Genomic DNA, 13,134 nt, shown 5'->3' on the forward strand with positions numbered 1-13,134 from the left:
TTTATCGAGCAAGCAGTTACAATAGAGAAAGAAGGGGAATTAGTAATCAGTGTTCTTGGCTTGTGAACTATGAGTTGTTTTCTATTTAGGAAACTGTGGTGTAATTTTCATCGAGATAAATAAATCCTTCCTTTCTATAACCAAATCACATTCATTTTTCTATTTCTTGAATATTTTTCATTTCTGGATCGAGTTTAAAAGATTTTTGGTAACTGAATACTTCCAAAAGTTGTAGGTGCCTTAAGTTGTTGAATTAAATTTTTTTTGGGTCAAGCCTTGACTATACTTAATAGATTCGCAAAGACATATACGCACAATAAAATAGAACTTGTGACAATTTCTTCAATAATCCATGTTAATTCCTCGATACATGGTCGTCCATAAAACTAAAAGCTGCAGATTTATTGATACTCTAATTTGGCGACCTAACTAATTTCTGCAGTCAATTCTTTGAAACCGGGTTAGCTTCTTCCATCAAGCACGGATCATATGCTGCAAAATATAAAGAATTATAGGTAAGTAAGAAGCCAAGATACTCTATTATAGTAATAATAGTAATAAATGGTGTATATATATGCATGCATTGTCTCCAAGAAAACGACATTAATTTTATAATGCGAAATTGATGAAATGATATTGGTTACCGAGAACAGTCGACATTAGGGTCAATAGGCACAGGAACTTGGATATGGCAGTTCTGAGGAAGAGATTTAGCTCGGTCGGCTATGACATGCAAGGAGGCGGCGGCTTGCTTGAGATAGCTGCACAAGTCTCTGAGTTCGGGTTTGCTATGGACCATGCCGTTGAGCTGGCTAGCCGCCTGACAGCACGGAGCCGTCAACGTAGGCGACTGCCCCACCAGATAATCTTTGCACGGCAGCAGCATTGCCAGGGCTTGTGGGCATGACACTGCATTTGCATGGCTTGCCGCCGATGCCACAATCAATAATCCCACAATCCACAATGCTGCCATCTTAGCTAGCTACCTGTTAATTCTTTCTAATCTATATATTATGTAACTGTCGTAGGTTGTTTTTTCTGCTTGTGATGTGTTCTACCTAGTACTGTATTTATAATGGGTGTAAAAGCCTCAGAGGTGAGATTTGGTGCATGGATTACATTAACTTTAATTTCTTGATAGTGGAGATAAGGTTTGGTGTCTTGGAAAGTAGAACTAATTTGAAATCTTTCATTCATTGAGATGAGCTTTGTAGATTGATATTCCCTCCGTCCCACTCCAATAGGCTCAGTTTCCTTTTTGGGTTGTCCCACTCCAATAGGCTCAGTTTCCTTTTTAGGTAAAAAAATTGTACTCAATTGGTGTGGACCACACCACTTTACTACCACTTTTCTACTAAAAAGTAAGTTTTCTTAATCTCCGTGCCCAAATGAAGTGAGCCTATTGGAGTGGGACGGAGGGAGTATATAATTGGCTTTAGTGAGGAAAAGGTCGCATTGGGACATGGACAAAGTTATAACCCCAAATCAGAAACTTTTAACTTTTTTTATTTACATTTACTAACAAAGATTATATTAATTAATAATAAGTTTTGATGGGTGCCAGTTAAATTTTATCTATATCTATTATTTTAATATATTTTCTAAATCAACCGTAAGTTGGATTTAATTTTAAGAAATATTAAATTTGAAAAGAACTTATCTAAATTTAATTATTAAAAAAAATAAAAATAGAACTTAATTATTAGCTAGTGTCACCACGTTCGGAAAAAAAGCAAAATATAATTAAATCTGATATGAAAATGTTTGTGTGCTAGGTTTTATTTTTACATAATTTTTTCCATGAATTCTAAGAAAATTAAATTCTAACAAAATTTACATCAAATCAAATTCATTGAACTGTAATTCTAAAATTAATTTTAGTATTTTACAAACAAAAAGTAGTAATTTATGTGAACAAAGAATTCTATCAGATACTACTAGTGCTTTGATAATTATTATAGTATAAAAGAAATATTATTCATAGATTTATTATAAACATAATTAAAATATCATGATAACTGATGCAACGAAAATCGGGCTTTCTTTATCGTAGTAGCCTGTAGGGGTAAGATTGCTGAAGTACAGCGGTGACTTGGTAATGATAACGGAATAAACAGATTGGCTAATTGGGCTTTCGTAGTATCTTAAGGCCCATATTGTAGGAGTATAAAATAAATTGTCAAGTAAATAGGGCATTAGTAATGTTATTATACAAACATTCTCATAATTATAGGAAAATATTTTCTATATCTCAAGCCTAGATTTGAGCACACCATCAAATTCACTGTTCTTATTGTAGCAGTGTGCTCTTTAATTAATTGGAATCTCATCTTGAAAACCTTTCACCTTGTGTAAACGATTTAGGTGTTAGTGTTAGAAGGAAATAAACAAGTAAACTACAAGATTGTAGTCTGAAAAATGAAGGATTGTATTTGGGTGCAGTCGAGGAAATTGCTTGAACGGTCACGGCCACATAACCAATGGAACAGTCTAAACGTAACTGATTGATCAACCGATTTACAGCTTTAAAACAAAGAATTCGAAGTTAGTGGAATCTCCTGTAAACCCAGACTGTGGACGTAGGAGTGTTCTCTGAACCACGTACATAAAACTGATTGCATTCATACTTTCTGCATTTTATATTTATTTATCTGATCTGCAAACTGGCCTTATATCACAATCAGCACAAGCATCGAAAACTCCAATTTAGCATTGATGAGTTCGAGATGAATCTAGCCCAAAAACAAGAAGAAAGTGGAAAAGCTTGTAAAGGAATAAGGAGTATCTACTTTTGTATATCTTTTGAATGAATGAATAGTTAGTTAAATTACATTTGAATATTTTCTCTCTATTTATAAGTTACCTCCTAAACCTAGCTAAACCCTAATATACCAATGGCCCATTGATATAGGTTCCTTGGCCCAAGTTTCGTTAAAACCTTTTAGGCAAAAATCCAGTGGAAAAAACACCAGAAAGGAAAAAGAGTAATTGATCTAGATAAAAGAGGTAAAAATGCATATATCTTCTAACTTTTAGATCTTGCAATAGTAGTCAGCTCTGACTAATCTTCGGATATGCTCTGTATGTTTGTTACTTCTTTAACTTTGACTTTCATCCTCAGATCTGGATTCTCTCTTTCTTCAGACTTGTCCCAGCTCAGCCTGATTATAATACTCAACTCTATTGGACTTGAATTTGTAGTTGCTTCAGATTTGCCAAATGTGGCTTTTAAACCTTCGACAATATCAAAATAATACGAATATAATATATAGTTTATTTTTAGTTTTATACGACTTATATTTGGGGCTTAGGTGGATTTAGCGTATTTTATTTGGGCCATAATTCCATCCTCATCAAGCATACTTCATTAGACTGAGTCAAGTCGCTGATCATAAATTGAAGTCTGGCTAAGCTGTAAAGATAATTTAAAAAGATTTTCTAAAAGGGAGTTAACCAACCACCACATTCTACACATCAGTTAGTTCAATTGACCAGCTTACGAACAGTCAGTAGGATTGTTAAATGAACTTTCTGTTAGACCAATTTATTTGGATCTCGGTCAACTTAACTTCAGTTAGTTAATCTGTATCAACTCAACTGACTCATGATCGAGTTTTAAATATTCTTGATAACTGAATTCTAACAAATAGAAATCTCGGTCAATTTAAATGCATATATCTTCTAACTTTCAGATCTTGCAATAGTAGTCAGCTCTGACTAATCTTCGGATCTGCTCTGTATGTTTGTTACTTCTTTAACTTTGACTTTCATCCTCAGATCTGGATTCTCTCTTTCTTCAGACTTGTCCGAGCTCAGCCTGATTATAATACTCAACTCTATTGGACTTGAATTTGTAGTTGCTTCAGATTTGCCAAATGTGGCTTTTAAACCTTCGACAATATCAAAATAATACGAATATAATATATAGTTTATTTTTAGTTCTATACAACTTATATTTGGGGCTTAGGTGGATTTAGCGTATTTTATTTGGGCCATAATTCCATCCTCATCAAGCATACTTCATTAGACTGAGTCAAGTCGCTGATCATAAATTGAAGTCTGGCTAAGCTGAAAAGATAATTTAAAAAGATTTTCTAAAAGGGAGTTAACCAACCACCACATTCTACACATCAGTTAGTTCAATTGACCAGCTTACGAACAGTCAGTAGAATTGTTAAATGAACTTTCTGTTAGACCAATTTATTTGGATCTCGGTCAACTTAACTTCAGTTAGTTAATCTGTATCAACTCAACTGACTCATGATCGAGTTTTAAATATTCTTGATAACTGAATTCTAACAAATAGAAATCCGGAGGAAGATGTATTTTTTTTTTTGGGTAATTAATTAACAAATACTTCAAAAAGTTGTAGTTACCATAATTAAAACCCTTAGTTGTTGAATTAAATTAATTTTTTGGGTCAAGCCTTGACTATAAATTAATAGATTCACAGACATATATGCAAAATGAAATAAAACAACAGAGCGTTTTACGAAATAATAACAACAATTTCTTCAATAATCCATGTTAATTCCTCGATACATGGTCGTCCATAAAACTAAAAGCTGCAGATTTATTGGTACTCTAATTTGGCGACCTAACTAATTTCTGCAGTCAATTTTTTGAAACCAGGTTAGCTTCTTCCATCAAGCACGTACGGATCATATGCTGCAAAATATAAAGAATTATAGGTAAGTAAGAAGCCAAGATACTCTATTAGTAATAATAGTAATTAATAAATGGTGTATATATATGCATTGTCTCAAAGAAAAGGACATTAAATTTATAATGCGAAATTGATGAAATGATATTGGTTACCGAGAACAGTCGACATTAGGGTCAATAGGCACAGGAACTTGGATATGGCAGTTCTGAGGAAGAGATTTAGCTCGGTCGGCCTTGACATGCAAGGAGGTGGCGGCTTGCTTGAGACAGCTGCACAAGTCTCTGAGTTCGGGTTTGCTATGGACCATGCCGTTGAGCTGGCTAGCCGCCTGACAGCACGGAGCCGTCAGCGTAGGCGACTGCCCCACCAGATAATCTTTGCACGGCAGCAGCATTGCCAGGGCTTGTGGGCATGACACTGCATTTGCATGGCTTGCCGCCGATGCCACAATCAATAATCCCACAATCCATAATGCTGCCATCTTAGTTGCCTGCTAATTCTTTCTAATCTTTATTATATGCAACTCTCGTAGGTTGTTTTTTCTGCTTCTGATGTGTTCGACCTAGTACTCTATTTATAGAGGGTGTAAAAGCCTCAAAGGTGAGATTAGGTGCATGGATTACCTTAACTTCAATTTCTTGATAGTGGAGATAAGGTTTGGTGTCTTGGAAAGTAGAACTAATTTGAAATCTTTCATTCATTGAGATGAGCTTTGTAGATTGATATATAATTGGCTTTAGTGAGGAAAAAGTCGCATTGGGACATGGAAAAAGTTATAACCCCAAATCAGAAACTTTTAACTTTTTTATTTATATTTACTAACAAAGATTATATCAATTCTCATGGACAATTATGAGTTATTTTAATTAATAGTAATAAATTTTGATTGGTGCAAGTTTAATTTTATTTATATCTATTATTTTAATATATTTTCTAAATCAACCGTACGTTGGATATAATTTCTCAAATAATATAATATTAAGAAATCTAAAATTTGAAAGTAACTAATCTAAATTTGATTTTAAAAAATAATAGAATGTGTCATCAGTTAGAACAATAGATAAACAAAAAAAGAAAGCTGATATGAAAATGTTTAGGTGCGAGGTTTTATGTTTACATAATTTTTGCCATGAATTTGGTGACAACTCGATATCAATTTATTTATTTGAAATTATTCATCTTTGAATTATTTCAATTTTAATTCTTATGAAGTTATTGAAAATTTTATTTTATATAAAGTTTATAATTTGTTTAATCGCACTCCTAGTTAGATGTATGACTTTGAACTATAACTTATGCCTTTAAAATATAATTTATGTTCTCAAGTATTTCAATTTAATTTGGGCCATGAATATTTTTCATTAGGCCTTATACTAATTTGAGCTATGAAATGAATAAATCATTCCCCATAATTATTATAGATTGGGCCTTAATGAATTTCTTTTAAGGCTAAGGTTTGATATAGTTTTACAAGCCCATTTATCATCCTTTATTAGAAGCCCATATAATTTTAACAATTTACAATTGACTTATTTTTTAAGAATAGATATTATGTGTTGTTAGCAGCTTCTATGCTCAGTTAAGCCACGTATCACTCCAAAATTTTCCTAATCTTGGAAAAGGGGGAGCGGTGGAGTTTGAACTTTGAACCTCATTGTTCATAGACAGAAATTCACACCGCTTGGTGTTCCATTGGTAACAATTTTTCATGTAATCTAATAAATGATGCAGCAGAGATTAGATTCGACCGCTGAAGTAAAGGATGTGAACAACCCTGGAATTGATCAAATGAATATCAAGGTCGTGGTCATCAAGGTTGATCCATCAAGGTTGATCCATCAAAACAGGCGAATGCCAAAAATATACGATTGCTGAAATAGGCGAATGCTGAAGGCAAAATGGCCAATGCCGAAAATATGCGAATGCTGAATATAAAAAAAGGAATGCCAAAAACATGTTGTTAAGAAATCGACGCAAGAATTTTGAGTGGTTCAGTTTTTCAACCTACATTTACGAGACAAGAAACTGAGATCCTTTTATTCAACTAATTGAGAATAAGAGAAGTAAATGAACAAGAACAGAATGATTCGCCTAAAACCCAAACTTTAAACGGTGAAAACTCTTTCTTTAATTCAAATCTTGATTCTCTTTGTATTAGCAAACATATCGCGAGTTCAATAAGAAAGACGAGCTCTCAAGTTAGTTATAACTAACTTTCTTAACCCCTTAACCCCTTAAATGCAACCCTTGTATTAGATCCAACGGTCATGATATAACAGCCGAATTTACACAACTAAGAGGGTGTTTGGCTGAGCTTATAAGCTCCTCAAAACAGCTTATAAGCTGTTCAGGAGCTTATAAGCTCCTTCAAAGTGTTTGACAAAATAAGCTCCTAACAGCTTATAAGCTCTAAATTTAAGCTCCCCAAAAAATAAGTTCCTCTACCCCAACTTATTTTTTTATAATCTCATATGTAATAATTATTTTACAAATATTTTTCAACTATAATTTATTATTTTCATCATATATCATTTAAGTTCATTTCTCTTCGATTTTTTCTCTCTAAAAAAATATTTTCTCTCTCTAGCTTATAAGCTCAATTATCCAAACACATTGACAACTCATAAGCTCTAAGAAAACTACATCTTATAAGCTCTTGAAACATCTTATAAGCTCCAATAGCTTATAAGCTCTTTAAAATAAGCTTAGCCAAACATCCTCTAAATCCCTTCGCCTTTGATTAATTGCGAACAGGTCCCTCCGAACTCAAAATATGATCCTCCATATTATAAAATGCAATTTTTGTACAGATTCTCAAATAACACAAGCGAATGCTGAAACTAGTGAAAAGATAACTTGATAAAATTACAGCACATGAAAACAAGTGAATGCTAAAGTTAGTGAGTAGCCAACTCAATGAAATTAAGGCACACGAAAAACTCCATCATCTTAAAGTTCGCAGATTTGATCACCCTTGTTTTTTGTAGGGGTTGAAGAAAATTCACCCTTGCTCCTTTTACAAGGTTCAAGAAAATTCACATTTTAAAATCACCCTCGCTCTTTTGTAGAGTTGAAGATGTAGTAATCAGATTTGGGCCTAGTCCATAGATTTCGAGCTTGAATGATATCTCTACTCACGAGATCATGTATCATTTATCAACTAATTAAATATAACATCTGCGTGTAAAACCAGTTTGATGAGCACCAGGACATACATTCTTAAAATATTTAAAAAAAACATAAGACGCACTAATTGCTGGTTCTACAAGAAATCTGATCATTAAAAGTATTCAAGATACGATCACAAATTAACTGTCTGAATGTGACCAACAAATTGCCATGTCAAGAAATATGAAATTTATGTGTGCTGCATTGCAAGCAACACAACCACCATAACGTGGTTGCAACAATGAAAATAATCTGAATATATAGTAAGCATTAAAATAAAAGGAGAAGAATCTACATAAATAATAAGAGAATATCATAACAATCTACATATCTGGCAATTATTGTGTACAAACTAAAGGGGAGGAGGATTTTATTAACGGGATGGTGATCGGTGATGTAGGCATGGAACGAATTTATCATAGAAAACTGCAATTTGCAATAAATTGAAGATTTTGTGCAAAATGGGTGGGCATTATTAAGAGTTCAAGAAACAAACATCATGTTAGTTACTGACAGTTGGGATGTGCTTTGCTGGTCGGATTTTAGTGGGCTTCCTGTTAAATAAACAATAATGCATATCATTCTTTGCATTGTTTATCCTTATTCATATGTTTTCATGTATAATTACATGACTATTCGCATAATTCGTTAAAATTCGACGGAAATTATTTTATGACGCAATTTAAATTATTTTATGAATGAAAGTATCTGTATATAAATTATTTTTTAATTAATTTATTTTAATATAATAGAATTATTTTTATCAATTAAATATTAATTTTTGGTTGGAATAATAAAAAATATCTTTTTATACTATAATATTTCGTTTGATAATTTTTTATAAAAAGTCGACGTGAGATTGAAGATCTTTGAGAAAATTAATAAAAAAATTAATATAGGAATTTTAAAAAAATTGTACTAAATGCTAATACAATTGTTATCTGTCCTTTATATGTATAGATAGAATCATATGAGAACTTTTCTTCTCTGTAGGAGTATGAAAAAATAATTTTCAATTGTAGATAATAAAAAGTTGGACGGTTAAGATCGTTTATTTTTTTAATATTTAATTAATGCATTTCTAATGCTGAGGGTGTTGAAGTAATTAATTTTTTTTTATATGTAACTTTTCTCTCTTCTAAAATATGGGGATTATTGGATTCTAATTTAATTGGAAATTTATCAAAAAGAAAATGGCATTAATCAATCTACCATTGTTTTTTTTTAAATTAACCGTTTTTATTTTTGTTCGTTTTATTTTCCTTATATGAAAAGATTAAAATCATAGCACTTTAAAATATTTTTCATTTTCAAACTACAACAAAACATGCAAGAAAGCATATCTTGAGCGCATGAAGTATAATGATGTAATCAAATCGAACGTTTTCTATCGTAGTATGTAAAATTCAATTTGGATAACTAATGTTTGCATGATTTACAATGATCATCATTGATATTTTATTGTATATGAAGAAAAAAAATGCATTTTGTTTATGGCAATAATGCATATAGTCAATCATTTGAATTTTACATACTAATGGAATGTTCCGGACTGAACATGCCCTATTAACTTTTATTAGACAAGCTAAATAATACTACAATGCTATGATGAATTCACCAGTTCTATTCAATTATTTGGTTAAGCAAATTTTCTTTTAAATATTTTTTTAAAAATTCATTAAAGGTGAATTGGTACATTTACATCAAAAAATATTATTTTTAATTTTTTTATCTTCATGAGTAAATTTTCCTTTTGTTTTATGAAATGGGCTAGAGCAGTATATTAACTCCTATATTTACGTATTTAAAAACTAACGACAAAATCTTAAATAATACTAGTAAGTACTTTCCTGTCGGAGTGTATTTGATTTTTTAGTTACCCTGCTTTTTATCATAAACAAAATAACGGAATCTTAACTCACTAGACTCGTCCCAATGTCTTTTATTATTAGATTAAACACTGACCTGATCATCAGTAGAAGAAAAATAAATAAATTAGTCAATTGGTTTTACACACTTTAAGGAATATTAAAAGCTTTTACTAACAACCCTGATTTCTTGTTATCTATAGATAAGTGTCATTTTCTATCGAAGCTGGATCCCTGCCAGAAATGGAGACTGGTGAGAGCTGCTGAATTTTAAATTATTTCTAAAAGTCATATCCATATATATATTTCCAGTTTTCGTCATAATAAGAAATACGAATCCGATCTTCTCTTTCATAGGATAACAATTTATCTGTCTATATTAGATTTATTGGTAGCTGTTCCTATCTACAAGACCGTGTCTAGAATTTGTAAGGTTTAGGCAACATATAAAAGATTGCTACTGTAATCAATGTGTGACTCGAATTACTCGTACCATCACCTTATCTGTTTTATTTTACATCTTCCAGAGAAGAGAAATATTACAATAATAGAAGTTGCAAACCCAAGAAATATTCATATAGGTAAAAACTGAGAAATTTTCATAAATCTAGATTCCTATGAGAATGGAAGAGCTTAGAAAATTGAGATAGAAAAAAGTCAATAATAATATATTTTGTAGACCAAAGCAATGGCTTGTATAAAAACCTATAATAGCAATGAGTAGTATTAGAAAATTAATATCGATAGCTGTTTAAAGAATAGAGTTATCTAAGATTTGTTTAGAAAACCCTTTCTAAAAAAAAAGATTTGTTTAGAAAACAGGTAATAATAGTCTCTATATATTTAAATCAGGTACCTAGGGAGCTCCATCAAAAAATATATACAAAAACAATTTTAAAAAAATCAATTCAAATGCCTATGGGGTCCTAATATGGGTTAAGATCAGCAGGCTCAGGTCAAATGCCCCACTTAGTAACTTACATTAAGCATATTGGCATCTGGATTTCATACAAGAAAACTTATCAATGTATTTTTTATTTAATAAATTAGGACGGAATAACATCGAGTATAATATAAGGATCAACTAAAATAAATAAATAAAAAATGTACAAAAACATAATGATATGAATTAAAAGTATAAGGATCTATTTGCGCCAACAAAAAAAAGTATAAGGATTTATTAATGTGTTTTGCCTTTAGTTTTTGGTTGTAAGATGAGACTGGACTCGTATTCTCATCACCCACTCTTACAATAAGAAAAATACCATTTAATTACATATATCAATGTTATAACAAAGTAGGGGTATAAAGTGAAGTACAATATTCTGACAAATTTCTATTTTGTTAATTTAATCTGACATGTTCATATTCTATATAGTTTCGAAACTAGCTAGAGGAAACAAAAGTATGAGGTTAATGGTGATTTGTACTCATTTTTTAAAGATAAAAAATAAAAAAATATTACTATTCATTATAAAAAAAATTATAATTTTGAGCTTGAAAGGACAAAATTATCCTTATTTAATAGATTCATAACTTCATTTCGTTGTTCTATATTATTCAAATTGCGAACTTTTCTCCACCAATGTAAGTCGAACATAATTAGTGGTCGATATTTTTAAAAAATGCACTAATGCTCGATATGCTCACCCAATGTGAGTCGAACATCAATGGTCCAGTAGTGGCACAAAATATAGTAATACTCGGCATAAGGGTCAAAAAGTTAAAATTGAATTTAATTTATATACTTTGTTAAAAGTAAATATATTTTAAATTTTCTCTTTTAAAATAGCTAGATACCATTTTCACCAATGTTATCGGTAGATTTTAGGTCCAATGACAAAAAATAATGTACCTATCGATTTTTAAAAAGTAACCATTACTAATTTACTATGTCAAATTCTTAGTAATGCTTATAACTTGTAAGGTACTTCATTCATCCCAACTAACTTGATCAATATTATTTTTTGAATTGTCTCATTTAAGTGGATCAATTTTCTTATATGAAATAAATATAAGCAAACAAATATCTATTCACTTGTATCCACTTTATTACCAAACACACTTAAAACACTAATTTTTTAAATCTCGTGTGTCAAAAAAAAAGTTGATCAATTTAGTTAGGACGAAGGGAGTATAAAAGTATTTTCAAGAGGGCAGCCGCCTGCTACACCCCCTCCTCCAAATCCTAATTCCCCATCGCCCGGTAGCCTACCTTTGCAGCCGCCCTCTCTACCTTCTGATGCACTACACGCTACGCTCCGCCACCACAACCGCCCGCTGCCAACCCCCCCCCCCCTCCCTCTCTCTCTCTCTCTCTCTATATATATATATATATATATATATATTCTTCTCACCATCACCGTCTCCTGCCTCGCCGTTGCCGCCTTCAAAACCGCGACTATTGCACGCTTTTGCAAAAGTATGTAATAGTGTTTTTCCACTATCACATGATTTTCACAAAAATCGTGTAACAATGTATTTTATATTGTTAAATACTTTTTTTGTAAAAGTATGTAATAATGATAGAAATGTGTAATTGCAAAAAAGTGTGTAACGGTTTAAAATACACTATTACATATTTTTCACGATTAAAAAGTGTGTACTACAAGGATATTTTAATTAGAAATATTACTATTTTTATAATTTTATTTGTATGATTATAATTTCCTACTATTAAATTTTTTTGATTACATTAGGATGCCACCTCTTAAAGGAATGGTGTTAGATGACAAAAAATCAAGCTTGAATGTTTTTTAGCTTGTTTGGACCAAAACAAATATGGCTCGAGTCGGACAGAGCTAGCCCTTATTACCGAAAACTTTTTCATTACTTGGTTTTCAAATTTTATCACTTAATTTGATTCTAAATTTGTTCATGTATAAATATGTTTTAATATTATATTTAAAAGTGATATTCATCATTTTACTTCAACACTTAATGAAAAATCTGTTTATATAAAAAGGTATTAATAATAATTTAGAAAGAATATTTGTTATATTCTTCTTCACATAATTGTTTATAAGTTATTATGTAAATTGAGGTTAAATAACTATTTTTATGTTTTATATGGGGTCTAAGTGTTTTATTATGGAATTTTATATATATTATTATTTTTTTTATCATATTTCTTTTGGTTTGACGGACTAAATCGAAGATTAATAACTAGAATTGAAATGCCAATTATGCCTAATTTAAGTGGCAAAGCTGAGGCACCAAAGACTCTTCATTGCGAGAGGTCTTGAGTTTAATTCTACGTGGGACCTGCGTGCGGTGTAGTAATCTCGCCTGCGTGCGGTGTAGTATTTCTCATCTTTGTATGGTGTAGAGAGGTCTTGGGTTGTTGAATCCCTATTTTTCACCTTTGTGTGCGTAAAGAGGTTTTGGTTCAATCTCGTCTGCGTACGGTGTATTTTCCCAGTTTTATGTGGT

At 31.4% G+C, this 13,134-nt stretch overlaps 2 protein-coding genes across 2 annotated transcripts; both read right to left on the minus strand.

Moving 5' to 3' along the window:
• Positions 1-361: 361 nt before the first annotated feature.
• LOC130985777 (non-specific lipid-transfer protein 1-like) lies at positions 362-1,055 on the minus strand. Its single transcript, XM_057908899.1, has 2 exons — positions 645-1,055; positions 362-492 (listed from the first exon to the last, which is right to left on the minus strand). Exons 1-2 carry the CDS (start codon positions 971-973, stop codon positions 486-488), a joined length of 336 nt encoding a protein of 111 aa, XP_057764882.1. The 5' UTR covers positions 974-1,055; the 3' UTR covers positions 362-485.
• A 3,578-nt stretch (positions 1,056-4,633) lies between these two features.
• LOC131025479 (non-specific lipid-transfer protein-like) lies at positions 4,634-5,147 on the minus strand. Its single transcript, XM_057955274.1, has 2 exons — positions 4,826-5,147; positions 4,634-4,668 (listed from the first exon to the last, which is right to left on the minus strand). The coding sequence occupies exons 1-2, from the start codon at positions 5,145-5,147 to the stop codon at positions 4,634-4,636; spliced, it is 357 nt and encodes a 118-aa protein (XP_057811257.1).
• Between the last annotated feature and the right edge of the window lie 7,987 nt (positions 5,148-13,134).

The sequence above is a fragment of the Salvia miltiorrhiza genome, chromosome 5, assembly GCF_028751815.1.
Source record: "Salvia miltiorrhiza cultivar Shanhuang (shh) chromosome 5, IMPLAD_Smil_shh, whole genome shotgun sequence".
NCBI classification, from domain to species: domain Eukaryota; kingdom Viridiplantae; phylum Streptophyta; class Magnoliopsida; order Lamiales; family Lamiaceae; genus Salvia; species Salvia miltiorrhiza.